The sequence below is a fragment of the Canis lupus genome, chromosome 37 (genome assembly GCF_003254725.2).
Source record: "Canis lupus dingo isolate Sandy chromosome 37, ASM325472v2, whole genome shotgun sequence".
Classification (NCBI taxonomy): Eukaryota; Metazoa; Chordata; class Mammalia; order Carnivora; family Canidae; genus Canis; species Canis lupus.
The window spans coordinates 26409490-26437254 of NC_064279.1; the positions used below are offsets into that span (position 1 = coordinate 26409490).

Consider the following 27765-nt stretch of genomic DNA (forward strand, 5'->3'; position numbering starts at 1 on the left):
GGGCCGAGCCCTGGGCGAGCCCGGCCCCCCCTCCGCGCCCGGACGCCCTCGGAGGCGCTGCCTGGGGCCGGGCGCTGGGGGGACCGCCCGGGCCGCGCCCCCGACTGTGGCGCCCGCCACGGGTTCCCCCGGCCGCCTCGAGGGGGCGCTGCGGGCCCGGTTCTCTGCCGGGAGCCCCGCGGCCCCCAGCCCGGCCCGCCCAGCGGGCACCCTCCGCGTGGCCCCGCCACCCTCGCACGCGCGGGGCGCGGGGGTCGCCGGGGACGCCAAAGTCCCCGTCCCCAGGGGACGGGGCCGACCGGGCGCCCCCCGTTTCCGCTCCCTGCCAGGCCTCGCCGCCCCCTGCCCCGAGTCCGTCGTGCCCCCCTCACAGCCCCCCGCCCCGGCCGGCGCGCGCCCCCGCCCCTGCCCCTCGGAGCTTTAATCCCTCCTGCTGCTCTGCCGCCTTATCTGCTCCCAGCAGCTTTCACTGCTGCAAAGCCCTCTCCCCCTCCTTCCCTGGAGCTTCTCCCCCTCCTTCCCTGGCTCCCTCTTCTCTCTGACCAGCACCCCCACTCCCAGCCCGTCTCTGCCTCTCAGGCCCCCAGGATGGCCCCTGGGTGACACCAAACTTGCGCCCCGGTGCCCTCTGCCCTCTCTCCAGGCTCTGCCCTGAGGTTGCCGGGCGCCCGCCCACTCCCACACTGGTCTCTTGCCCCCCCCCAGCCCGCCCCCACCGGCCCCCAGACTTGGGCAGTTTCTGCGGAGCCAAGAGGTCTCCTCTTCCACCCTCCTTCCCCCTCCCTGGTCCCCTCCAGCTCCTCGGGTCGCCGCCCGGGGTCTTGGACCTGGTGCCCCTCAGCCCCAGTGATGTGTGGCCTCGGCTCGCGTCCCCAGGAGAGGACGGGTCAGGCCGGCGGGCCCTGGGCGGGGCAGGGGTGCGGAGTGCGGGCCGGCAGTGGGGGCAGGGCGCGGCGGAGGGCCGCTAACCCTCTTCAGTCGCCTCAGATCACGTCCCGGCCTCCCCACCCCCCTTCGCTGGAACTCTCATTAACCGCTTCTCCTGCCTCGTCCGCGGCATAAATAACCCAGATAAATCAGCCGCCGTCCGCCCCCCGCCCCTCGGCCCCCGCACAGCCCGTTTGTCACCGCTGCTCGCTCACCAGCCAGGCCTGGCCCAGTCCCGGCCTCCGTCCCCCCACCTCGTCCCTTCCCGCCCACAGCTGTCCCACACTAGCTCATCCCTTGGTCCTCACCGGAGCCAGGGCCGGGACAGGTGTCTGGGCTGGGAGGGGTGGCAAGGAGGTGTCCCCTCTGGGAGCAGGGGGAGGTTGGGGACTCCCTGTAGGAGAACGCTAAGAGTTTGGGGGTCACGCCATTTAGGAGTTGGCCACCCAGGAGGGGAGGCTGGGGCCCACACAAGGTGAGAAGGGGCAAATGCAGGCCACGTGGGGGGTCCCTCTGCTGGGAAAACAGGCGAAGTCCCAAAGCCGGGGAGGGGGTGGTGGCAGGAAGGACCTCGGAGGCTCCCTTCGTCGGTCCCCCAGGCTGGATCACGGGAGGCCTCCGGTCTGCCTTTGGGGCATCTTGCCCAAATAAAACCTGCCCCTTTCGGCAGAGCCCTCCTGGCCTCCCTGTCACCTGCCCCCCTTCTGCCCCCCCATCCCCACGCTCTGCCTCGTCTGGCTGTACAGACGCCACTCTGCCCGTGGTCCATCCACCGCCATCGGGGAGCCTTGTCCACCCGCCAGGGGGTGGCGGTGGGTGGAGAATTGGACTGGGAACAAATCTGGGGAATGGGGACAAGTGGAGAGCAGAGGGAGCCTGGCCCTGCAGCCCCCTCACCCCGTGCCTCTCCCGCGCCCCACACCCCTTCCCACCCCGTGTCCCTCACGCACCCTCCCCCTCGGCTCACACCCAGCTCGGCCCTGGCCAAGCACACTTGGCCCTGATGCTCACTGCAGGGGGGCAGCTGGTCCCAGGGGAGTAGGTGGGGGAAGCCAGGAGGGGACGGGAGCTTGGGCGCAGGGCTGGGGGTGGGGGTGGGGAAGAAGCTGGGCCGGGCCCCAGGGACCAGCTGGGCAATGAGCCGGGGAAGCAGCCGGGAGGCTAAATGAGGGAGATTATCACCCAACTGCAGCCGGGCAGAGAGGGAGGCAAGCAGGGGAGCGGGGAGAGGGAGGGGGGAAAGGACGGGGGCCAGAGGGGAAGGGGTGTAGGGGGGCAGGGGAGACTGCAGGGGGAGGTGCAGGGTGGGCAAAGGGGATGTGGGAGGGGACTCCCACCAAGCATAACCGGATTCCTAGGGGTCTGGAAGGCTGGATGATGGGGACCTGGGGACGATTGGAGACTGGAGACAGCTGGCGTGGGGCGGTGGGGGTGAGCACAGTTAACTGCTGCTCCACTTCCCCATGGCCTGGAACTCCCCTCCCCCGCATCCCCCCAACTTCATTCCTTCAGAGGCTTCCTGCCCGGCCCTCCGCAGGAAAGAGGGTGTGATTTGGGCTGTAGACGGAGGCCAGTACGTTTGGGGAGTATGACCCTGTGACCCTGGTGGATCACAGGGCAATTTAGGGACTTGCATTGAGCCCGGGGTAGCAACGGAGTGCTGGGGAGAGCTTAGGGGCAGCTCCCCGCTTTCTTGGCAGAGCCCCAGACTAAAGTAACCTTAAAAAAGCAATTAAATCACCTTTAAAAAAAGAAAAACCAGTAAAGAAAAATCAATACTAGGAGAAAGGGGAAGAGAGGCTGGGGGAGGAGGAGGTGGGGCGGGAGTGTTAGAAGGGTCTGGGAGTCTGGGGGGCTGGCGGGCAGAGCGTGGCAGGGGGCCACCCGGGTCCGGGGCACTGTCTGTGGTCACCCGAGGCTATGGGTGCTGACTCAGCAGCTGCTTCCCATGCCATCCCCTTTCCTCTCTGGGCCCCTGCCAGTGGGAGCCCTGACCCCGGGGGTCTCGTGTTCCCAGCTGGGGGAGCCCAGCCACAGGGCCCCCGAGGAAGCTACTTTGAGGACGGAGGCAGCCGCAGCAGGGCGCTGACGTGGCCGGGGCCAGGGCTTGGTGGGCTCCGTGCTGGGCTGACTGGTGACCCGTGGGGCCTGAGCTGGCCTGGCCGCCGGGGTGGGCAGTGACTCCCCGCTCCCCAGGGTGGCCACCCCTCGGCCCCTCCTCTGGGTCCAGGCGGGGGCTGCGACTGGCAGGGCAGGCCTGACGCAGGGGAGGAGTGGCCTCTGGGCAGCGGGTGGACCTGGGGCTCTAATCCCCAGCAGCTGCCGTTTCCCTCAGATCGATTCCCTTCTCACTTTTTTTTCAGCTGCTGGTTCCGCGGCTCGGATCGATGGAGCCGCCTCCCCCGCCCCTCTGAGCTTCCTCTCCCTGCTGCTCATTAGCGCCCCGATTAATCAGCCCCCCCTTTCGTCTGGGGGACAAGTGCTTCCTCCCCCGTGAGGGCTCACGGTCTCACTCAGGGGGCCCCCCAGAACACAAGCTGCTCCCTGTGACCGACCCGCCCCGCGGGCACCCAGGCATTTCCTCCCCCTGGGCTGCCAACTGGGGCCCCAGCCCCGCCCGCAATAACGGCCCAGGTGCCTGCTTCCCCACCGCCAGTGAGCCAGCCAGGGCTCCCCTGCCCTACTCGGCTACCCCCCCCCCTTCTGCCTCTGGGATAGTGCTCCCTCCCCTTGGAGCCCGCACACTTCTCCTCCCTCCCAGATCCCTGTGTGGGCTCTTCCCCTCCCTCCTTTCCACACCCTCTCCCCACCCCTTCATACCTCTTCTCTGCACCCTGGCCTGTTCACCCCCCCCACACACACACACACCCCGCAACCCCCAGCCAGGCTTGGCAAGGGATCTGGGAAACGTGTGGGGTTAGCCAAGTGGCCATAGGTGTGCAAGTCAGCCAGGGTGTCCTCTGTCCCAGACCCACAAGTGACTGAGTTTGGGGGGATGGGGAGGGGGCGGCCAGCATCCCAGGGTGCGCAGGGGTACAGTAGATGTTGAAGTTGGGAGCAATGCTCCAGGGAAGCCACGAATCTTGGTGGAGTCACGGATGTCCCCTTGTCTGCCTTGCCTGCCCTCCTCTGCCCCCCCCTCATTCAAACAAGTGGCTCTCCCAAGGAGTTTCTGGAAGCCGCTGTGAGTGGGGCAGTGGGGGCAGGCGGTGGTGGCCAGGTGCTGGGGTTCAGGAGTCAGGGAGGTGGGGGATGGCGTTGGCTGACCCTTCTGGGGCGTGGTCCTATAAAGTGGCCAAATGGGCTGAGGACTCGGGTGCAAATCTCTTCCCTGGGTGGGCTGGGAGTGGGGCCGCCTGGGGACCCCATGAGTGCCTAGGGTGCAGCTAGAGTTTGGGGGCAGCCCCATGAAGGTCTAGGGCAGGGGCTGGGGATCCCTGTCCTGGGTGGAAGGGGGGTGAGTGGGGGGCTCCCCCGCCCCCGGCCTGGCTCTTGCCGCCAGTGGCGCCGGTGAAACGCTGTTGACATGTCCTGAATTATTAAGCACGGGGTGGGCTCCGGAGCACATGCTGCGCGGAGCGGCTGGGGCTGCGCGGCGTGGCGGAGCAGCGCTCACTCCCTCGCTCGCTCGCTCGCAGGGACACACGCAGGGGCTGACAGCTGTGCTGGTGCTGATAAGGGAAGCCACAAGGAGACGATCGAGGAGAGAGACAAGCAGCAGCAGAGGCAGCAGCAGCAGAGGCAGCACCAGGGCTGCGGAGCTGCTGGGAGTGGGAGTGACTCCCCCACCTCGGGCCCCCACCCCGTCCCTGTCCTCCTCCCGCTTGCCCTGAGTTTAGAAGAGCAGCCGCCGCTGCCACCGCCACTCCGGAGGGCACCGGGGGCTGCTGGCCAGGGAGGGACAGGGGCAGGGAGGCTCCGGCCAGTCCCAGCAGCCGGGGACAGATGCCGATCGAGATTGTGTGCAAAATCAAATTTGCAGAGGAGGATGCGAAACCCAAGGAGAAGGAGGCAGGGGATGAGCAGAGCCTCCTGGGGGCCGCACAGGGGGCGGCAGCCCCCCGGGACCTGGCCACCTTTGCCAGCACCAGCACCCTGCACGGGCTGGGCCGGGCCTGTGGCCGGGGCCCCCACGGACTGCGCAGAACCCTGTGGGCACTGGCCCTGCTCACCTCGTTGGCCGCCTTCCTGTACCAGGCTGCCGGCCTGGCCCGGGGCTACCTGACCCGGCCTCACCTGGTGGCGATGGACCCCGCCGCCCCAGCCCCAGCGGCGGGCTTCCCGGCTGTCACCCTCTGCAACATCAACCGCTTCCGGCACTCGGCCCTCAGCGACGCCGACATCTTCCACCTGGCCAACCTGACGGGGCTGCCCCCCAAAGACCGGGACGGGCACCGTGCGGCCGGCCTGCGCTACCCGGAGCCCGACATGGTGGACATCCTCAACCGCACCGGCCACCAGCTCGCCGACATGCTCAAGAGCTGCAACTTCAGTGGGCACCACTGTTCCGCCAGCAACTTCTCCGTGGTGAGTCCTGCCAGCCGGGCCGCCTGCCTGGGGCGGCCAGAGGCCGCTGGGGGGGGGCCGCGGGGACAGGGTGGCGGGCAGGGGCATCCTCGACAGGGCTTCCCTCCCGGCCGCCGCCAGAGGCCGGCCTCGTGTCCCCCCACGCCCAGGGTTTCCCTCAGGCTCCCCGGCCACGGAGCGGGGGATGCTCCTGGGGGCTTACCCGGTGCCGCTCCTCTTCCTGGGTCCGCGGAGGCTGCAGCGCCCAGGTCCGGGGCCGGGGAGGGGTGCAGGAGGCCCTGGACCCGGCCCAGGGGCCCCTGAAGCCCGGCAGTTCGCGGGGGGAAGGGAGGCGCCGTGCCAAGGCTGGACCCACTGGCCCCCACTTATCTCTGGTTGCCTTTTTCTTCTGCGGCTACTGGATTCTTCTCCCCCGTGGATGAGGGTGATGGGCAGAGGGAGTCTGGGGGGCTCCAGCAGGAGAGGGACTCGGGGCTGCCTCCCGGGGAGCTGGCGCCACCGGCAAGGCTGGATAGAAACGATCTTGGTCCTCGCGTACACTGGGCGCCAGTGTCTCTTCTCTGTCTCTGTGTCTCTCACACACACCCCCTTTCACAGACTCGCTCACACACGCTCTTTCATGCTGCCCCTCCAGCGTCTCCCGCCTTCCCTCCCTCCGTTTCCTGGCTCTTGCTGTTCCTGGCCCGGCGCTGGCTCGTACACTGAGAATCACTCATTCACTCTTATGTTCACGGCTCACCCTCACTGCGACCCGGCACACGCGCACACGCGCGCACACACGCACGCGGGCACACACCCCAACCCTGGGGGCAGTTTCCTGCACCCCCCCGTCTCATACTCAGTGTCCCCATCACCACACTCACGTGCACACCTGCACACCCACACACTGAGCGCGCCTCATCTCCGTGCCCACATCCCAGCTCTTACTTGGCTGCTGATGGCAGGGCCACACGGTGGATGCCGTGCCCTTTGGTGACGCTTCCCCCCCATCTACCTCAGTCCCTGCTTCCCATGTGGGGCCTGCTGGTGCCACATCTCACACGTGTGTGAACACAGACACACACACTCATTGGGATTGGAGTGCCGGCTTGGGCTGCCCTCCCATGCACACCTCCCAGTCAGGTGTGAGCGTGGGGGGCGTGTCTCGTGTGCAGTCTGTCTGTGTGTCGGTGCTCCGTTCACCCATGGTCACGGGGTCTCTATTATCCCTGGTGCTTGAGATGCCTGTCCCCAGTCCCCAGGTGCCTCCCAGCATTGTGTACATGCGTGTTCGCATCCTTGTCACCACTGCCCAGCGCATATGCAAATACGTGGCATCAACATGGTGCCCGCTCCAGCCAGCCTCCCTCCCATGGCCTGGCCCCAGAGATGGGGTGGCGGCTTTCCTTCCTCCTGCCCAGGTTCCCATTCACTCACTGCCTCGGCGTCAGCGGGAAACATGCCCTACTAGGCCTACGGGCTCCTCTCACCACCACCCATGCCTGCAGCCTCCGGGTCCTCCTGCCATTGGATGTGAGGGGAGTTGGGTAGAAATGGAGGAAGGGATAGAAAGGAGGGATTGCGCCAGGTTGGGGGCCACGGAGCTTTTGTGGGGCTGCACACCCCTCTTCTAGGAAAAAAAAAATCACTGTTCCCAAATCCAGGACTGCGGGAGTCCCCAAGGAGGTGAGGTGCTGAGAGTGTGCATGTGGCCCTTGGGTCCCTGGGGCCCCTCTGCTGACATGCTCACCCTTCAGAGCTGGGGGGGGGGTCCAGACAGAGCCCAGTCTCAGGCGGTGCTGTTGAGGCAGGAATCAATGAGAGCTTTGTGTCTCTGAGCAGGAGTTTGCATCTCTGGCCCCAGTTGGGGGTAGAAAGGAAAGAGGAAGTGTGTTGAGACCTCAGTGGGAAGGAAGGAGGGGAAAGGGGAGAGGGAGACATGGAGAAGGGGAAGTTAGGTGAGGGGAGCAGGGGTTTCCTGCCTGGCTCTAGGAAAGGAGGTTCCTGGAGGGCAAGGGAGCAGGGAGTCTGGGAATCCTGAGGATGGCTCAAGGGGAGGATGGACATCCCACAGGCCTTCTCACACTCTGGGGCTGCGGGGAGGAGGGGAGGAGAAGTTTGTGGGCTTCAGCTCTGGGGTTGTGGCAGGCCCGAGAAGAGCGGAGGGGCAAAGCAAGCCCAGGGAGACAGGAATTCCCCTCTGGGTCCTGCTTTCCGTGGCTGCCCCACCTGGGCTAGACCCCAGACCCTTCTGCCCACACCCCATCCCATTCCCCATTTGCTGAGGGTAACTTCCCTTGGACCTGGCCTTCTAGGGTTGAGTCTGCTGCCAGCGGGGTCTGGGATTATCAGCTGGGATGGCAGTCCATGACCCAAGGCAGTGGGCCAGAGCGGGTGTTCTGTGGGGCCACTCTGGAGAAGGGGCAGCAGGTGAAGACACGGGGTCTCTGACGCCAACTCCACAGCAGACCCCGTGCTAAGAACACAGAGCTCGTGAGGGGCATCTGGTAGGGAGATGGGTAGGGGACCAGCTGGCGGGAAACCCGCCAGGGCACGGGTGGTGACACGGTCAGTGACAGCGACAGGCTTTGGGGAAGGGGCTGCGATGTGTTTTCTGTTACTTTCCGTTTCCTCCCTCCCACTCCCCACTCTGCTGTGACCTTTCCTCCAGAATCCAAGTTAATAAATGTCACATTTTCCAGCCTATTTTTACTCTGGGTAACGCGCCCTCCCCCAGTGCCCTAAGCTGCTGCTCTTGCCTCTGTTACCACCGCAGTTGCTTTCGCCCCCACACTCCCTGGTACCCCCTCACCGACTCCCAGTCCCTCACCCAGTCAACACTGAGTTCTGCGCACCTACTACGAACCTGCGGGGCCTGTGGGGACGAACAACGAAGGGAAGCCCCAGACCCCAGTCCCCAGTCCCTGTCCCTGTCCTCAAGCAGCCTCCACTCTCGCGGTGAGGCTGACACAGGGATGCTCAAAAGCTCAACCAACCATGCGAGGGTTAACCAGCCGTGCAAGCAGGGCCAAGAGGTGCCAGGGTTAACTGCCAAAAGAGGTGCATGGAGAGTAGGAGCCTGAGTTCAGAGAGAGAGGCCACTCTGGGCTGAAGAGGATTGGAAAGGTTCAAGGGATGAGGCAGGCCTGGGAGGTTTGGAGCTGAGAGGAGGGGAGAGGAGGAGAGTGGAAGGGGAGAGGGGAGAGGAGCTTGGGGGGCGGGGGGCGGGGCGGGATGCTCCCCACTCCACCCAGTTCCCCTCCACCTTGCTCACCCAGTCCCTTCCCCTCATCCCCTCCCCCTCCTCGCTCAAGCTCGTCCCCACCCACCCACTCCCACCTCGCCTCCTGCTCTCACCACCTATATGTTCTCTGCCTTCCTCCCGGTTCCCACCGCCATCTGCTCCCCCCACCCCGGTGCTCCGAGCCCCAACCATGCTTTCCCCATTGCGGCTTGCTCTCAGCCTGCCCACTTACTAGAAGGCAGAAATCACTCTTTCTCCCCAGGCTTCATTTCTTTAGCTGTAAAATGCAAGGGTGGCTCTAAAATTCAGCATCTCCTCTCAGCTGGGGAATGCACGGCGGAGCAGTCAAGTGTGCGGCTTCCCGAGCCAGATCGGCTGGCTGGATTTGAACCTCGGCTCTCCCCTTTCAGCTGTGTGGCCTCAGACAAGTCAGAGAGCTTCCATGAGCCGCAGTTTCTATGTTCAGTAAATACAGTAGCAGAACCTAAAAGATTCGGGCAGTTGTGAGGCTTAAAAAGATGGCTGCAAAGAACCTAGCACGCTGCCTGGCAAGCACGCAGTGTGTCTTCTGGAAGCGTCTGCTGTTCCACGGCTAATACCCCACTGCCTGCTGTCTCACCTGACTGCCCAGCACCACCTGCTGTTTCGGACCCCCTGTGCGGGCAGCTCCGCTATGGGCCCTCACCTGGCCTTCCCCTGCCCTGACCCCCCCTCCGCTGTTCCAGCATTCCCAGCACTGCGGCTACCCGCCCCTCCCAAATATGCATGCGCGTGCATGCGTGCGGGAAGCGTGCACACCCGCTCTCCAGAACATTTCCGGGGTGATGGACGTGTTCTGGATCTGTGCTGTCCAGCAGGGTGGTCACTGGCCACACCGGCTGTTGAGCATCTGACAGGTGATTAGCGGGACATGAAAATGAACGTTCAATTCAAACAGCCGCACGTGGCTAGGGGCAACCGTAGTGGACAGCATGGCTCTCGGTGGTCCTAGGAACGAGCTTCGGGCTGCCACAATGGGCAGGGATGGGGATTCCGACTGGGGTCAAAGGATGTAAGGTGGTGGCTGTGGGCTCTGGCCAGAAGCCCCACCATCTACCATCTGGGCCGAGGTCTCGGGTTGAGCTGAGCATAGGGTCTGGGTCTAGGGACAGTGAGGTGTCTGGAAACACCAGATGAGCAAATACATATACCTTCCTTCCGAGGAGCAGGCCACGACCTTGGTCTTTTCCATTCTACGGTCTGGAAAACTGAGGCAGGGGGGAGGTGGAGAATCCTTGAGGAGGCAGGAGGTAGGATTTGGCCCCTCAGAGGGGTCGTCAGGGGTCCAGACAGTCCCTGGAGGGGCAGGCCACCAGGAACCTGTGGGCACTTCATGGCCTCCATCCCCTCTTGGCTCTCAGACTTCCCTCCCCCTCCCAGCCCTCCTTCCCCACTCGCTGGTGACTGCCGTGACTATTAATCACTCGCCCTGTTCTCTTCCTCTCTACTAATCAGGCACAATTAGACAAGGCCTCTTCCAGCTGGGCAGTCCCCCTCCCTGCCCTCCTCCCTCCCCTCCCAGCCCCACCCCAGCTGCCAGCCAGGACGGCTCCCTGGCAGGGGGAGCCAGGAGGGGGTGGGGATGGCTCTAGCACTCCCTGGCTCTCCCATGCCAGATCCGAGGCGGTCCCCAGCCTTCCATCCCAGCTGCCTCCTGAGCCAGTCTCCCCCCTGGTGCGGCCAGGCCAGTACGATCATCTGTGCCCTGCCTCCTTGGTTGTGGGAGGGCCACCCCAGGAACATCACAACTCCAGACCTTTGCTGCTGGCTCCAAAGGGGCCCAGGGCTGCCCCCTGCCCCCTTGACCCAGGAAGGGGCGGGCTTACCTCTTATCCTCACCCTCTGTCCAGCCCTGTCTCCTCCGGAGGCATGAGTCTGAAGAACGTTTAATCCAACTAACCCGGGTTGGTCCTGCCATCAGGAGGAGCCAGGCAGGTCAGGTCGGGGAGGGCACACAACAGGGAAGGGTGGGATTTGAGCAAAACTGAAGATCACCTGCTTGAGGGGAACAGTGCTCTCAGCCCCAGCTAACTATGGCCCTATGGTCAGGGATGCCCAGGTGTGTGTGTGTGTGTGTGTGTGTGTGTGTGTGTGTGTGTGTGTTTGGGGGGGTTTCCAGAGAAGCCCAAGTCTTGATCATTTTAATAAAATCTTTCCTGATTTAAAAAATACTCTGAGGATTACCTACAACTCCTGGATTGCAGAACTCAAGGGTTCCCTTTCCCCACCTCCTGCCCCAGTGCTGGCTGCTGTCCCTCAGGCCCTCCTGGAGGGGGTGCTCCCAACCTGGCTGCTTCCCTTTGGCCAGTGGAGTTGCGGGCCCCGGGATCTGAGTGCTGCAGCCAAGCATCCAAGGGCAGAGGCTGCTATTGTTACAGAGGGCCGGTCTGCAAGGGCAGGGGGCGGGCTGGGAGGGACCTGCCCCACCCGGCCCCACTCAGCAGCCCCGTGGCCTCTTCATTAATCAGGAATCAGCCCCGAGCTGGGCTCATTATCAGCTCAGCTTCTTGTGGCACTGCCGGAAGATGCTGATTAGCATTTGAAGAAATGGCCCCAGTGTCCCCCTCCTGTCCTTCCTCTTTCTCCCCTCCCTGTGCTCCTTCCTGGACCCCTCACCCCTGCCCCTGTGCTTTCCGGGGAGGAGGAATCTGCTCCTTCTTGGGGCCCAAAGCAGGGCTGCCTCTGCCCGGCCCAGGCCTGTGGGGGGCAGAAAGGATCAGGAGTGGGCAGCAGGGAGGCGCGAGCATCCCAAGAAGCACCAGGAGTGCTGAGCTTCAGGGCTGCCCAGGCCAGGCCGCGGAGTCAGTGGGTGCCCATGCGCGGGAGCTAATGCAGGGTGGAGGCAGGGTGGTCAAGGAGAGACGGACTGGCACCCTGGAGGAGGGGATGAGGGGAGCCTCGGGCTGGTGAGTTAGTGTTTCCAGGCCCTTCCAGGCTCACCCGGCAATGCCACCTCCTTACAGCAGCTGTAGAGGGGGTGGGGACAGCCAGAACCAGGGAGGGAGGCCTGAGGGTTAGGGTCTTCCAGAGGACGGAGGCGAGGTTCAGAGTGCCATGGGTTTCCGGAAAGGGGGGAGGGGGTGGAGGGGTGTCTGCACCCCTCCTCCTGGCTCCCGGGCAGGGGGCCCGCAGCGCCGGAAAGCCAAGCCACCCCCTAAATGTTCACCTTGCCCTTGGGACACCGGTTTGGGATTGGAGGGGGGGCAGCTCCGAGACGGGCATGGGCTGCAGCAGGCGAGGCAGCGGCGAGAGTTCAGAGAGGAGCCACGGGATGATTAAGGGGAAATGGAGGATTGATTTAGGAGGAAAGATTAAAGGAGCTAAATCCGTGGCGCTTGGCTCAGCGGTGACTAAGCGTGGACAGGATAATAGCTTACAAATGTGTGAAAGGTGTAAATACCAAACGGGGGGAGGGGCGGCGGCTCGGTGGGCCGGGGGCGGGGGACCCCCGGGCCCCTGCGGCCTGGGCTGGCCCCTCCCCGCGGGGCTGCGTGCGGGGAGGGGGAACGGGGTGTCGGGGAGGCCCGGCCCCAAACAGGGGTTCCGTTGCTGGGGCGCAGCTCCGCGAGCCCGGTGCCGCCCTCCACGTCTCACTCCCAGCCCCGCGGGGGATCTGAGGTCCCGGGTTCAAATCCCCTCGGAGCCCGTCTGCGCCCCTCGGCCCCAAGGCCCTTCCCGCCGCCCCCGAGCCCGCCGGCCGCCCCCGCGGCGCCCCGGACCCCGCCGTCCGGCCTCGCGCCCCCTCGGCCCTCCCCGGGCGCGGCGGGCGGCGGGCGGCGGGCGGCGTGTCTCCCTCCGCGGTGGAAGCCTCGGGCGCTGCTGTGCGCGGAGGTCACTTTGCCGAGGAGCCGGGAGCCGGGGGAATGCAAATGAGGCAAACCCGGGGAGGGGAGCCGAGCGCCCGGGGAGGCGGGAGGGGGGCGCTCGGGCGCGTGATGGACGCCGGCCCCGCGGGAGGGACGGGCGCGCGGCGGGGGTGCGGGCGGGGGTGCGGGCCCTGGGTGCGGGCGGCCGGGCCGGACGGCGGGGGCGGGGCGGGGGGCACCCCCCGTCCCCCCCCCCCCCCCCCCCCGTCCTGGCCCCGAACTCCCGCCCGGCCGGAGTGCGCTCGCTGTGCCAACACAACTCTTCCCCGAGTAACTTTGCGTCGGGGAGCGGCAATGTCAGGGAAGGGCCTGGCTACGCAGGGGAAACACTGCCGCCCGGAAGACGACTCGACTCGGTGGGGTCCAAGGCCCAGGTGGTCGCTCCCGGGGCGGGGCGGGGCTGCCCGCGCCCTCCCCCCTCCCCCCTCCCGCCCTCGGCGCCCGCGCCCGGCTCCCGCCCCCCTCGCCGCCCCCGCCCCGGCGCCACCCCGCCCCGCGCAGCCCACGCATTTACATTTGAACGAACGGGGCTCCTCTTCCCTCCCAGGCCTGGGCGCAGGGGGCGGGGGGCTGTGGGGTGCGGCGGGGCGGAGGCCAGGCCTGCTGGGGGGCGTCCTCCTCCACTCGGCCCCGGCCCCGGGCCTCTGAAGCTCCCCCGGGTGGGGGAGCGGGCTCGCCCTGGGCGCAGGGCCTCTCCAGCCCAAACCCAAGTCTTGTCCCACCGCCCGGGGGACTTGTGCGGGTCCCCTCGTCGCAGCAGCAATCACAGCTGACAACGGCCTGCCTGGCCCTGTGGCCGCGGTTCTGTGTCGGCCCCCGCTGCTGTACACCTGCCTCGGAGTGTAGGGGGCTCAACAAACACGTTTTGAATGAATGAATCCCTCTGCAGCCAGACGGCAGAGTCCCTCAGAGCAGAGATTGTCTGTTTTGTTCTCTGAACCATCCCCAGCGCCAAGCAGAGTGCCCGGCACAGGGCACAGGGCTCGCAGAAGAGTGTCGGATGCGTTGTTTGAACACCTGCCATTTCTTGGGCACCTACTATTTGTTGGTGCTGTGCCAGGGGTGTGTCATCACACAGTGGCTATAGCACAGACTTGGCCACCAGACTGCCTGGTACCTGCTGTGCTGTGTTAATGTGACCCCGGGCAGGTCCCTTACCCTCATTGGGCCTGTATTATCTTGTCTGTAAAATGGGGATAAGTGACCGCTGTATAGGGTTTTTGTGAGGATTGAGGAGTTAGTTAATTTATATACAGTGCTTAGGGCCGTGCTTGGCATAGGGCAAGTACTAAATAAGTGTTAGATGTTGCCATTATTTGTGTCTATTATCTCTTTCCTCATGGCACCTCTGACGGGTGTCTATTATTATTCCCATTTTACAGGTAAAAAATGGAGGAGCAGAGAGGTTAAATGACTGAATTAGAATCCCACAGACCGTAAAGGCAGGGCCCAGAGACAAACCAGGGTGCACTGCAAGCCTGTTGGGTCACTGCTGCTAACTCATCAGTAGGGAAGCCAGTGCCCCCTCGTCAGTGCTGGGGGGTGTCTGTTCTGACGGAGCCCCGTCCTCTAGAAAACACAGGCTCTCCCAGATTGCCGAGACAGCCTTTACCAAGGTGCTTGGTGCCCTGGGGATGGGACCAGCAGGAATCCAGGATCAAAATGCTGCACCAATGTCAAGCATACTTCAATATTAGAAAGAAAAGAGAAAGAAAGAAAGAAAAAAGAAGAAAGAAAGAAAGAAAGAAAGAAAGAAAGAAAGAAAGAAAGAAAGAGAAAGAAAAGAGAGGGGTGGGGAGAGAGAAAGAAAGAAAGAAAAAAGCTGCACCATTTGGCAAGAAGCTCCATTCACAAATCTACACCCCATATCGCCGCCCGCTGCCTTCCTTGAGCACCCTACCACGCATCACTCTGAACTTATCTCTCATCCTCACAACTAACTTTAGGAGGAGAAATTACCACTTCCCTTTAACAGATGAGCAATCCTAGGCTCAGAGAGACTAAATCATGCACCAGCACCCAAGGTGGTTTGCCCGAGTTTGGTGGCAGAGCCGGGATTTGAACCCTGTTCTCAAGGACTCCAAAATAGGTGCCCCTTCCCCAAGTTAAGAGGCTATGACATGTGCATCCGTTTTCGGCACCACCTCCAGGGGCCGATCTCTGCCCCAGGTTCTTATGGGTCTCTACCACTCTTATTGCTAATGTTGAGGCCTCGTGCACACGATTTCACTTTGCACATGGCTTTTCCCTACGTGCCTTACAATCACCCCGTGACATAAATCGGGCAAGAGTTTCCCCTACCCGCGTTCCCACCTGACAGATGAAGAAACAGGTCCAGAGAAGTCGACACATCACTTTACTGGCCAGAGCTACACAGGCTGTCCGTGGCAGAGCTGCGGCTGGCACTGGGGTCTACTGACTCCCCAGGGTGGGTGGTTAGAGGAGAGTATTGGGGCCAGTGCGGGAAATGGACTGGACTCTAGTCCTTGGATGTGTGCCTCGCCACCCCCAGGCTTCTGTTTTGGCCTTTGTATGACCAGACTTGGACTGAGTGGCCTCTAGGTTCTGATGGGCACAGCCACTCCAGGTGTCTCCAATTGGTTCCCTCTTTTTTCCCCAGTGAGGATAGAGAAGCAGGAAGCTTTGAACTTGGACGCTGCCCCCCCCCCAGTGTTGTTCAGGAGTTGTTCAACCTGCCATGCTAGTCACAGTTTAGGATGAAGATGCACCCCCTTCCCCTGGCACCCCGGGGGCTCATTGATGGGGGGTGGGAGGGCAGGGTGGAGCGGCTAAGTGAAAGGCTTGGAGCTGGACCACATCAGGGTAGGGCTAATGGAATGTGGGGGGATGGAGCGCCTATGGAAGAGTGTGGGGGGGAGGTGCCAGGGCCTTAGCGGAGGCAGGGTGCCCAGAAGGCCAGTGGAGATAAAAGCCCAGGCCGCAGATTAGCTCCAGGATTAGTCCAGCCTCTCGGCTGCTCCTGGCTGCTTCTTATCTCCTGGAGGCCCAGGGCCCTCTCCCCCCACCGCTCTGAGCCCTGGCCCTGCTAATTGCCTGTTAACCCCGTGGTTTCCGTGGCTGCAGAGAGGATGAGGGCTGGGGAGGGCTGGGGGTGCATGCAAGCCAGGCAGCCAAGGAGAGCTTTCTGGGGAAATGGGAGCCGTGGATGGATGGAACCCAAGGGGCTGTGAGGAGCCACTGCTCCGAGTGGAGAGCTCTGGACAGATTTCTCCCAAGCTCTGATGTCATCCAGGGGAGACCTGGCCGAGGGGGCAGGGAGGAGAAGGAGGGAAGTACATCTGGCGAGGGGTTCCTGGCTTGACAGGGGCCGCTTCAGGCACAGGGAAAAGTCTAGTAGGAAGACAAGAGACAGAGACTGGACACCTCAGCTAAAGATAAATAGGGTGCAGGTGCAGAAGGCAGAGGAACAGAGAGGACAGGGGGCAGTCAGGCCAATGGGGAAGGATGACAGAGGCCGGGGTGACAGACAGAGAGACAGAGGCCAGATGGGTCATTTCTCAGATGCCAAGGACAGCCAGACCAGGAGAACAGCGAAGGCCCTTGGGACACACACCAAGATCAGGGGACAGAGACTCGGGAGGCAAACCCAGGCCAGGGGCCAGGCCAAGAAAGGGTGAAGCGCTCTGAGAGGGACGGGCAGAGGGCTGGCCAGAAACAGGGAAGGGAGGGATACCAGGGTCCACACACAACGAGGGAGAGTCCCGTCTGGAAGCTGTCCAGCCTGGGCCCAGGGTTCCGGGAGGCCATGCGCTTAGCCTCGGGTCGGGTGAGAGGGCCTGGGAGCCAAGACGGAGGGCCGAGATGGGGACAGGGCTCAAAGGCTGATGGGGGATCATTTGGAGAAGACCTGTGGCCCGTCAAGGCACATGCTGGCCCTGCCTGGCCCCTCGCCACGGCTGGGCCCTGGACTCTCCCGGACACACACCCTCGTCCGGGCCAGTCCGTAGAGAGGAGAGCAGTGGCCAGCCTGTGGGACCTTGAGGCGGAGCTGCCGTGCCGTCTCCATGGAAGAGGCTGTGGGCTGTGCTGCCACCAGACTTCTGCCACTTAGGAGCTGGCAATTCCACCCGCCGCTGCCTGCCTGGCCCGAGACCGTCTCCGGGGCAACGCTCCCTCTGCCCAGCAGTCGGGCCTGACCTGGGCTGCGCAGGTGGCCCTGCCAGTCTGGCCCGTCCAGTCCCCGCGGAGTGTACCCACCAGCCCCTCCGCCACCCCCACTCTGCATCAGCCCCTCAAGGTCAGGGGTGCCAGGCAACTGCCCCCTCCGGAGGCTGGGCCTCGGGTCGTGCACGCAGCCCGTGTCCCCGCGGACCAGGAAGGAGGCCACCAATCCCTGCCCCGGGTCAGGAGCCCACGAGTCATTTATTCACTGAATCCCTGCCAGGGGCTTATAGGCACCAACCCCGCCTTGACGTTGGGCTCGGTTCTGCTAGAGTCTCTGTCCTTTACTTCCTGTGGGCCCTTAGCCAAGCCACTTTCCCCTTCTGAGCTTCCTCACCATTAAACGGGGGCACCAGGACTTCCCTCCTGGAGTGTTATTGAAGGCTCAAAGGAGAAAATCAGAAGCACCCTGGCACCGGACCTTTGGGAGGCTCACCTGGCACTCCTTTCCTCCACTCACACCTCCTTCCGCAAGGCGTGCTGGGCTTCTCGCAAGCCAAGGCCACCAACTGTGGCTCCCGGCCACGGCCACGGGGAGTCCACAGTCCCAGGCTTGGGCTGAGCTGCAGAGAGGCCCTGAGGGTTCCTGGTGGTCAGGGAGAGCCGAGGCGGTGCAGCACCCTGGGGGGTGGGGGCAGGCAGGGGGCTGAGGGCAGCTCCCTGCCTGGGTCCCCCATGCAGCCCATGTCTTGCTTAGCCTCTCAACTAGAGCGTGTCTAAACCGGCTGCATCGGCAAAGCTGATTCCAGCATCTTTTTTGGCCCTAAGTAGGAAGAGGGTGGGTGCCTTGAGATTTGAGGCAAATACTTCTGTATTCCCCCCATCTGTCTTTCCCACACCCCCTGGGGATCTAGGAATTTCGCACCCAGCCTGTTTGGGGGGGGGTTCCCCTCCCTCCAGTGACGTGTTGTCAGAGCACAGGTCTACAGTGGAGCCGGCTTACTGGGCTACCGCCCATTCATTCAGGGCCTTCCTACTCAAAGGGCAGCCCATGGACCCGCAGGCTGTCAGAAACGCACAATCTCAGTCTTGCCCACCCCCCTCTCCCGCCAACACACATTACTGAATCAGAATCTGTGTTCTAACCAGGTCCCCACGGGCTTTGTGTGCACATTGAAGTTTGAGAAGCACTGATCTTGGAGACCCTGGTCATCAGCCCACCTCTCTGAGCCTCCATCTCTTCATCTGTGGGGATGCCATTGGAAAGGCCATGTTAAGCATTTAGCTTTAATGCAGGGGGGATGCGGCAGGGCCGCAGACTGGAACCCAGAAGTTGGCCAGGGGGCAGAGCAGGACGGGGGCACAGGTGAGGATGGGAGAAGCAGCAGAGACTGAGGAAGGTGTGCGGGAGTGCAGTGGAAGGGAAGGAGGGAGAGGGGAAGAAGGGACCGAAGGCTGTGGGGTCACACACCTGTCTCATTTCGGCTGGGCTTGGGTTGGCGGGTGGGCAGCTGCCAGCACTGGGCTGTGGGAACAGCTCAAGTCTGGCATCCAGATGAATTCCAGTCCTCCCACCGTCTAGCTGACTGGCTGTGTGACTGGAGCAAGTCACATCACCTCTCTGAGCTGTCCTTTCCTGGTCTATAAAAATAGGGTTCATTAACCCTATCCATGCCAGAGCTGCTGAGTGCAGGAAATGGGGTGGGGGGGGTGGTGCCACATTTTGTAGGTTGCATGGGCCCATTGTTTTTTAAAGATTTTATTCATTTATTCATGAGAGACAGAGAGAGAAAGGCAGACAGAGACATGGCAGAGGGAGAAGCAGGCTCCACGCAGGGAGCCCGATGTAGGACTCGATCCAGGGACCCCAGGATCACACCCCAGGCCGAAGGCAGATGCTCAACCGCTGAGCCACCCAGGCGTCCCTATGTGCCCATTTTTGTTTGAGGACTGAGAGGCAGGGTGTTTGGGTGAGAGGAGAGCACCAAGGGGGGTGGGTATTGATTATCCTAGGGGGCATGGGAGCCCTGCCCTCGCACCCCCGGCCCCACTTAGAGATCCTCGTCCTGCGGCCCCCACCCCAGCCTCTCTCCCTCCTGCACCCTCTGGGAAGCCAGGCATCTAGGATATCTTCTCCCCAACACCGACGAGCCTTTGCTCCCAGCTCTTACCGGGCCAACCGTTCCCAAGGAGCGGGGAGGAGGAGCGCGCGAGTGATTGAGGGCACGGACCCCTTGCCCCCAGGGAAGGTGCTGCCTGTGATGGGTTTGACCCGGGGGCTCGTCTCTGTGGGGTGAGCCTGGCTGCCGGGCCTCGCCTCCGCCTCTCCTCTGACCCCGCCGGCGGGGCCTCGGCCTCATCTCCGGGGCGTCGGCGCCATCTGGTGTCCATGCCCGGGAACCGTCCGGGAGCGCGGCAGGCACTGCTTAGACGCGCCCCTCCTGCTGGGCTCAGGCCTGGCTGGGGACACCAGACAGGCTCGTTGCCCCCCTGGGGCATAAACCTCCCCGGGGAGAGGTGGACACTGGACAAGAGGACAAACAGAGGAACGAGATCATCTCAGGTCTGGATGAGTACTGAGCAAACCGACCGACACCGAGCCCCCCGGGGGAGGGTCGTGCTGCGTGTGTATGTGGTGTGTGCACATGAGTGTGAAGAGGGGACACTGCAGCTGAGACTTAAAGGATGGGGTTGGGGGCGGCCTTCCAGGCGGGGGAGCAAAGGCCAGGGGAAGGAAGGGCGCCATAAGTTTGAATTTGTCACGGAGACCTAGGGGTGGGGTGGGGTGGCAGGAGAGATCACACCACATGGAGACTCTCAGGACGGGAAAGGAGTTTGGTTTTATTCTCCGGGAAATGCTGGGTTTCGAGCCAGCAAGGGACTTGATCGGATCCATGCCCTTTACAGTGGGCGCTCTGGCTACTACGTGGGGAAGGGCCCGGAAGGATGAAGGCAGCCCCATTAGGAGCCCACCGCCAGGCCAGGTGGGAGATGATGGTGAGAAGGAGGGGCACGAGATGGAAGGAAAGTGGTGGGATTCTTTTTTTTTTTTAAGATTTTATTTATGCAGTGGAGACAGAGAGATAGAGATAGAGAGAGACAGAAACAGAGACAGAGACAGAGTGAGCAGGGGAGAGGCAGAGGGAAAAGCAGGCTCCCTGCAGAGCCAGACGTGGGACTCGATCCCGGGACCCTAAGATCATGACCCAAGCCGAAGGCAGACGCCCCACCATCTGAGCCTCCCAGGCGCCAGGAAAGTGGTTGGATTCTAAATAGATTTCCGAGGTAGAATTGCCCGGCACACATGCTGGATTGGACGTAGGGGTGAGGGAGAGGGAAGTGTCTGGGATTCTGACTTGAGAAACTGGAGGAGGGCACAGGAGTTGGGAAGATAGCAAGAGCTTTCCTATTTTTTTTTTTAAGATTTTATTTATTTATTCATGAGAGACACAGAGAACGAGGAGGCAGAGAGACAGGCAGAGGGAGAAGCAGGCTGCCCACTGAGCAGGGAGCCCGATGCAGGACTCGATCCCAGGATCTCGGGATCACGCCCTGAGCCGAAGGCAGACGCTCAACCGCTGAGCTCCCCGGGCGCCCCAAGAGCTCTGCTACTGAGATGTTACGCTGGAGATGCCTTTTGATCATCTAAGAGAGGATGTCACTAGAAGCTTGCGGGAGAAGCTTGGGGGAGAGAGAGGCTGGGCTGTGGGGTCCAGCAGGTGCGGCGGCCTGCTCGCAGGACAGGAAACCTTGAGCTTAAGAAATTGTCTTAGTCCCTCCATCCATCTCCTCTCCTCCTCTCTTTACCCGGCAGGTCTATACTCGCTATGGGAAGTGTTACACCTTCAACGCGGATCCACAGAGTTCACTGCCCAGTCGGGCGGGGGGCATGGGCAGTGGCCTGGAGATCATGTTGGACATCCAGCAAGAGGAATACCTGCCCATCTGGAGAGAGACAAGTATGCCGGGAAAGGGACTGGGGCCAACTTGGGGGGCTTCAGCCTGGGCCCTCTGCCGGGGATGGGTTTCCTTTCTTTTAATTTTGTTTAAATTTCTACATTATTTTTTATGTTTTGAAAAAGATTCCATCTATTTATTTGAGTGTGTGAGCGAGAGACAGCACAGCCCAGAGGGAGAGGCAGAGGGAGGGGGAGAAGCAGACCCTCCTGAGTGGGGAGCCTGAGGCGGGCTCGATCTCAGGAGCCCAGGATCATGACCTGGGTCAAAGGCAGACACTCAACCCACTGAGCCACCCAGGCGCCCCTGGAATGGGTTTCCAAAGGTCCCCATCTACACTGTGCAGACGAGACGTCGTTTGAGGCTGGCATCCGAGTGCAGATCCATAGCCAAGAAGAGCCACCCTACATCCACCAGTTGGGCTTCGGCGTGTCCCCAGGCTTCCAAACCTTCGTGTCCTGCCAAGAACAGCGGGTGAGCACCTCCCTGGGTGGGGCCCTGCACGGGGCATTGGGCAGGGTCTTCGGGCCCAGAGGGGATGCTGACCGGACATGCCCGTCGGAGGCTCACAGCCCCCCAGCCCCCCACCGTGGCCTTTGCTGGGGCCGTGGGCAGTGGAGGGCCAGGTGGGACTCTTGGGCATGACCCCATGTGCCCACCCTCTGCAGCTGACCTATCTGCCCCAGCCCTGGGGCAACTGCCGCGCGGAGAGCGGGCTCAGGGAGCCTGAGCTGCAGGGCTACTCAGCCTACAGCGTGTCTGCCTGCCGGCTGCGCTGTGAAAAGGAGGCCGTGCTTCAGCGCTGCCACTGCCGGATGGTGCACATGCCAGGTGGGCACCCTACCCTCCCGCCAGCCCTCCGTGCCGCCCGGCCAGGCCGCAGAACCTCCCGGGGCAGGACGCTGCTCATGTGCACGAGCAAGTGCATGTGTACAACAACCTGTGTGCGTGTCTATACTCATGTGAGTGTATGCGTATGCGTTTGGGATTTTTTAAAAGAGATTTATTTATTTCTCTGAGACAGAGAGAGCTCGAGTGCACGAGAACCGGGAGGGGGGAGGGGGAGGAGGGAGGGGCGAGGGGAGGGGTGCGGAGGGATAGAGAGAGAAGCCGACTCCTTCCTGTGCACACGGAGCCATGGGGGGCTTGATCTCAAGGCCCCGCGATCGATCGTGACCGGAGCTGAAAAATGGACACGTACATGATGGGGCCCCCCAGGCACCCCTGTTTGAGATTTTCTGTTTTCACATATGCATTTGGGAATGCACACGTGCATGCTTGTGGGCACATTAATGTGTGCGCATACGTGTGCTTACGTACATTTGTGCTTGTGTGCCTGTGCTTGCACGCACGCGTACCGGTGTGTGTATGTTGGCACGCATATATGCATGCGTACATTTGCAGGTGGACATGCACAAGCGCGTACAAGCTCATGCACATATAGGGATGCGCGAACGTGTGTGCATGTGTGTGCACGTGTGTGCCCACATTTGGGGATATGGTGGGGGAGAGGGGGTGGAACCGTAGACTCCAGGAATAATCTTCTCTCCTTTCAGGCAACGAGACCATCTGCCCGCCCAATATCTACATCGAGTGTGCTGACCACACACTGGGTCCGTGCTGCGCCTGCACACCCCCCCCCCCCCACCGCCTGGCTCTCCACCCTCCTCCTCTTTGTCTCTCTCTGTCCACTGTTCCCCTCACTGCCTTGCCCCACCCCCAGTCTCTCCCTGGCTGGTACCTCCCCGGGGTCGAGCCTTATCCCATACTTCCAGGGGTTCTGAGGACTTTACGGGTGTGGACACTTGGGTAAGTGGAGGCAGCAGGGTGGGGGTGAGTGCAGAGAACTCAGGACCGGGAGTGAGGGGCTGGGCTTCTGTCGTGGCTCAGCAAACGAGCTCTTGTTCTCTGGGAAAGTGCAATGACTTCTCTCTTGGTCCGAGGGGAGATGCGCTGCTGAGCATCCATGTGGGTCAGGCAAGCGCCACCTGTCCGTAGGTCTCCCGCGGGCTGCGATTCACTCATCCACCCATCCGTCCATCCATCCATCCACCCCTTCTTCTGCAGATGTTGCCAGCGTGGGCTGGTGCTGGAGGTGAGAGCGGGGCCAAGAGGCTGCCCTCCTGGAGCTTCCGGGCCAGCAGGGCTGTGGACGGGGACTGCGATGGCCTTGGAGAGGGGACGACGCTGGTCCTTGGAGAGGGGAATCTCAGGGCTGCTACAAGGCCCCAGGGAGGAGCCTGCAGCTCCACCTGGGAAGGCGGGAGGATCCTGGGAGGAAATGATTGATTTGCTGAGGTTGAAGGGTGTGGAAGAGCCAGCCTGGTGAAAAGCAGGGGGCATGGTGTAGGCAGTGGGAACAGTTCCATGCTAGATAAACATCGGGGGCCACAGAGAGCCAGAGAGTGTGTGTGTGTATTGGGGGGAGTAGGCTGTGCACTGAAAGGTCAGTGTGGCTGGGGGGCAGAGAACACAGGAGGGGGCAGCAGGAGTGGAGGAGGCTCCAGGAAGCCCACAGTGGCTAAAGGCAAGCCAAGAATGCCATCTGATGTTAGCAAGGTGACTCTGATCAGCTGCGGAAAAGGGATGGCGAGGACTTGGAGCAGAAGCAGGGCAAAGGGTCGGGAGACCATTGCAATAATCCAAATGACGAGGCTTCAGGGAGGGAGAGAGGACGGGCAGGGGAACCACCCCAAGACCTTCTCTGTCCCGCATCCCAAGCGCATCAGCCAAAGGGGCAATGGAAGTATGGCCGATGATGAGGCAAATGTGCGAGGGGGGACTCGGGGACCACAAGGATGGTGAAACCCCACAGAACTAGCAACACCAGGTAGACTTTAGTTGCTGGGGCCTGGGGAGTTAGGGAAGGAGCACCCCTGGGGCCCAAGCAGCCATCTGTGGCTCTCCCAGAGGCCAGATGCTGTGGCCACAAGAGGGAGAAGCAGCCTCAGGCAACCGGTGCCTGGTGGAGAGGAAGCAGGGAAAGAAGTACCCTGGCGTCTGTCCCCTCCTTACCCTCTGACCCTGCTGGGGTCTCTCCCATTGGCCCGAACCCAACCCAAAGCCAGAAGACAAGGGAGTCTAGGTGATGCTCCCGGCAGAGAGCCCCACCCCCTGGGCTCGGGGAAGTGATGGACCGGACCGTGGAGAGTGGATCTGAAGAGGGGAACAGAGAAAACCCACATATTTTTAAAAAAGATTTATTTATCTATTTATTGGAGAGAGAGCAAGCATGTGCACACGCACAAGCCAGGGGAGGGGCAGAGGGAGAGAATCTTCGAGCAGACTCTCCGCTGAGCCGGACCTGGACCTGTGAGATCACGACCTGAGCCGAAACCAAGAGTCGGATGCTTAACCGACTGAGCCTCCCGGGCGCCCCGAGAAAATCCAGCACATTAAACATAGCATTTGTCCCTCTGCCCATCTGTCCATCCATCCGCCCACTCATCCATCTGCTCATGTAAAAACAAGCATATGATCCCATTCATCCGGCATCCTCCCGAGCCCGGTGTGTGTCTTGAGGCCTCGTGTGATTGATTAGCTCCGCTGCATGGGCTGTGTCCTCCGTCTGAGCCGTGAGGACTTCTCGGCCCCGGGGGGCTGGGACACAGAAGGATAAGGCTGCAGGAGGGTGCTGGGTTTCTGTCCTCACCCGCTTTCCTAGGGAGTCTCAGGGAGGCACCCCAGCGAGGCTCCCCTAGGCAGTGGGGCCCTCACGGGGACGGGGACGATGCCTGCGTCGGGACAGCCCCTGCGCCTTCTCCCAGCAGCCGGGCCCCTGGGCCCCCACCCTCCCCTACTGCAGTTGGTGCCTCTGTGTTGCAGACTCCTTGGGTGGGGGCTCCGAGGGCCCGTGTTTCTGCCCTACTCCCTGCAACCTGACTCGCTACGGGAAGGAAATCTCCATGGTCCGGATCCCCAACAGGGGCTCGGCCCGGTACCTGGCAAGGAAGTACAACCGCAACGAGACCTACATCCGGTGCGTGTGTGCGCGCGGGTGTGTGCACGCGCGTGTAGTGGTTGCCACGCTCAGCAGGGCCGGCGCCTGGTGGAGACCGGGAGGGGCTGCATCTTTCTTGGGAGCGAGGCTCCCGCCGCCAGGGCTGCCTTTCACAATCCTTTTCTTCTAATTAATCCTTACCCATCCTCCAAGTCACTCCTGTGTCCCCACCTCCGGGGAGGCTTTTTTTTTTAAATAAAAATTTTTATTTATTTATTTGAGAAAGAGGGAGCATGAGCAGATGGAGGGGCAGTGGGAGAGGGAGAAACAGGCTCCTTGAAGAGCAGGGAGCCCGACGTGGGACACAATCCCAGGACCCTGGGATCATGACCTGAGCCGGAGGCAGATGCTTTACCGACTGAGCCACCCAGGCGCCTCCAGGGAGGCCCTTGGAGATCCAAACGCCTTTCCTCTGAGCTCCCACAGCAGCCTGTACCTCTCTCTCTCTCTCTCTCTCTCACTGCACCCACCTGTCGGCTTACCACCCTCTGCTCGTCTTCCTCTCCCAGGACCCTGGGGACCGTTAAATGCACACTGAGTGAATGGCGTGTGGAGGGAGAGGGACAAGGTGGCCGGCAGGAGAGGCCTCACCGAGCCTGGGGTCTGGTCCCCTGTAGCCGATGTACAAATGCTCAACAGCCTGTGGCTGCCAGGGTGCCAGGGTGTGGGTCCTGTGGGGACAGAGCTGATGGCTCCACGAAGCTCCCACCACAATGTGTGGATGAGGCCATATCTGATGGTGTGCTACTGACTGTCAGGCCGCCACTGAGATTAAAGGGACGAAGCAGGGGAGGCAAGAGCCGGGCCTCTGAGGAGGAGGAGGAGGGAGGAGGCGTCCCAACTAGAGAACTGTGGGATCAGCCTGAGCTGCCAGCAGGCTGTGTGGAGAGAAGCAGATACGAAAGGAGTCTGGATAAGAAGGCTCAGGTCATGGGTGGTCTTGGAAGTCCAGAAAAAGAATTTGGGGTGGATTCTTGAGCAATAGGGAGCCATTGAAAGTCCTAGAAAGGTATTTTGATGATGCAGAGTGAATGCCATTTGCACTTTTACAGCAGGAGGCAGGAGGGACTCCTTCAGGTCCAGGGATTTTATTTTGCTCTCCCAGGCCCTTGGCTAACTTCGAAATATGACACAGACATGCATGTGGGACTGTCTCCAATCACAGCCTTCGGGGGTCTGAGGGTGGTCATGGGCTTCCTGGTGCGGGGGACCTCGGATCAGAGTCTGCTGGACCCAGATGTCCCTGCCAGCCCCCTTTTCAGGACACAGCCCAGGGGAACACCCTGCTTCCTGTCTCCACAGGGAGAACTTCCTGGTCCTAGATGTCTTTTTTGAAGCCCTGACGTCTGAGGCCATGGAGCAGCGAGCAGCCTATGGCCTGTCAGCGCTGCTGGGTGAGACATGGCCCTGACCCGATTCTGTGGGGGTGACTCAGCCTCGCCTGTGCCTCTGACCTCGCTCTCATGCCCCCCAGGAGACCTCGGGGGACAGATGGGCTTGTTCATCGGGGCCAGCGTCCTCACACTGCTGGAGATCCTAGATTACATCTATGAGGCAAGGGCTGGGGGCCTGGGGGGGCCACCCAGCAGGGGTGTGCAGGTGGGAGGAGGGGCTGTGGGAAAAGCAGGGGGAGGGAGGGCAGTACAGGTTTCCTGATGCAGCCGGCCTGGCTGCGAAGCCCAGCTTGGGGTTTCTGGTCTCCTGATCGGCTTGAAGGCGTGAGGGTGCTGGAGTTAGGAGAAGGGGATGGGCGGGGAGGATTAGGGAGTCCTGCTGGGGGTGTGGGGCAGCAGGTCCTACGTGGTGGTCCTGGGCCTCTACCAAGTTTCCTGAGTCCACTGCTGTCCCTTCCCCCGAACCCCAAGGTGTCCTGGGACCGACTGAAGCGGGTGTGGCGCCGTCCCAAGACCCCCCTGCGGACCTCCACCGGGGGCATCTCCACGCTGGGGCTGCAGGAGCTGAAAGAGCAGGTGAGGATGAGCTCTGCTCTGCAGAGGGTAGCCAGTGGCCTCTCCTGGGACCCAAGGCCTCAGCAGCCCTCAAGCCCTGGCCCCGGGGCACGAGGAAAGGCTGGCTGTGTGGGGCATGGAGGTCTGGCTCGCATGGTCCACGTCTCACTCCCTCTTCACCTTGCAGAGTCCCTGCCCAAGCCGTGGCCACATTGAGGGTGGGGGAGCCAGCGGCCTGCTCCCCAACCACCACCACCCTCCGGGCCCCCGAGGAGGCCTCTTTGAAGACTTTGCTTGCTAGGATGGTGCTGTGTGGAAAAAGACCCAGGAGTCTGGGGCCCCTCCCAGGATCCCCAACAGTCTCCTCCTGCTCCTGGGACCCAAGGCCTGGGGGCAGCCCATGGGGAGGGGGAGGCAGCGGTGCTCACCGGGAGGGCAGGGACTCGGTGCAGGCTCTCACCAGCTCTGGCACCAGCTGCTTTGCACAGGGGCCCTTCTTGTCCATCGCCCTCCCACCCACCCCCAGGCTGGTGGTGCCCGGGGAGGGCTGGAGGGGTGGGGAGGAAGGGGCCCACTCCAGTAGGGGTGGAACCCCCTGTACATTTGTATATATTTAGGGAGGAGGGGGTGGGGTGGGGGTAGAGATGTAGAAGCGGGTGGGGCTATGGGGGTGGGTGAGTCAGGGACAGCCAGGGACCCAGCCCGGGAAACGTCAGCAGGAGAGGGAGACCCCCCAGGACTCAGGAGTGCTGGGCTGGTCCTACTTCCTGTCCCTCTCCAGGCCCAGCTCCCCTCTCGGCAGGGGGACTGGGTGGCCCAGCAGGCCTGGCGCAGCTCCCAGTTCCCCCTGCCCCAACTCCACCTTCAGAATCCCCTCCACAGGGAGCAGACCAACCTACCAGACCCTGGCTGAGCTTGGGGGCCAGGGAGGGAGCCTTCTCCCCAGGCCTCTCTGCCTCCAGTCTGGTTTTATAAGGCACTGACGAGACTGAGAATAAAGAGGCATAAAGAATTCTCTGTGCCTGTATGACCAGGTGGGGAGCTGGGGCAGGGCTGGGCACAGTCATGGCTGAATCCCCAGGAAAAGGAAACCCGGGCCCCAGCCAGGACTAGGGAGTCTCCGTCCTCACCGCCAGCCCCCCTGGCCCCCCCGAG

The 27765-nt window shown here is 62.4% G+C and overlaps 1 protein-coding gene across 5 annotated transcripts; it reads left to right on the forward strand.

Annotated features, from left to right (window-relative positions):
- The first annotated feature begins 2823 nt into the window (after positions 1-2823).
- ASIC4 (acid sensing ion channel subunit family member 4) lies at positions 2824-27156 on the forward strand. 5 transcript variants are annotated; one of them, XM_035710881.2, is made up of 11 exons: positions 2831-4111; positions 4566-5454; positions 20519-20663; positions 21008-21135; positions 21330-21492; positions 22218-22274; positions 24487-24640; positions 25964-26055; positions 26136-26215; positions 26527-26631; positions 26798-27156. In XM_035710881.2, the coding sequence occupies exons 2-11, from the start codon at positions 4873-4875 to the stop codon at positions 26909-26911; spliced, it is 1620 nt and encodes a 539-aa protein (XP_035566774.1). In that variant the 5' UTR covers positions 2831-4111; positions 4566-4872; the 3' UTR covers positions 26912-27156. The 5 variants fall into 5 exon arrangements, 3 of the variants coding, with proteins under 3 accessions (XP_035566775.1, XP_035566774.1, XP_025297843.2); XM_035710882.2 differs by having other exon boundaries at positions 2828-5454; positions 21348-21492; XM_025442058.3 differs by having other exon boundaries at positions 2831-5454.
- The last annotated feature ends 609 nt before the right edge of the window (positions 27157-27765 follow it).

Bases quoted from the DNA above. Each gene is read 5' to 3' on its own strand.
- ASIC4 (XM_025442058.3), top strand. From the start codon at position 4,873: ATGCCGATCGAGATTGTGTGCAAAATCAAATTTGCAGAGGAGGATGCG. The intron at 21,136-21,329 runs GTGAGCACCTCC...CACCCTCTGCAG, and splicing joins TGTCCTGCCAAGAACAGCGG to CTGACCTATCTGCCCCAGCC. The intron at 21,493-22,217 runs GTGGGCACCCTA...CTCTCCTTTCAG, and splicing joins CCGGATGGTGCACATGCCAG to GCAACGAGACCATCTGCCCG.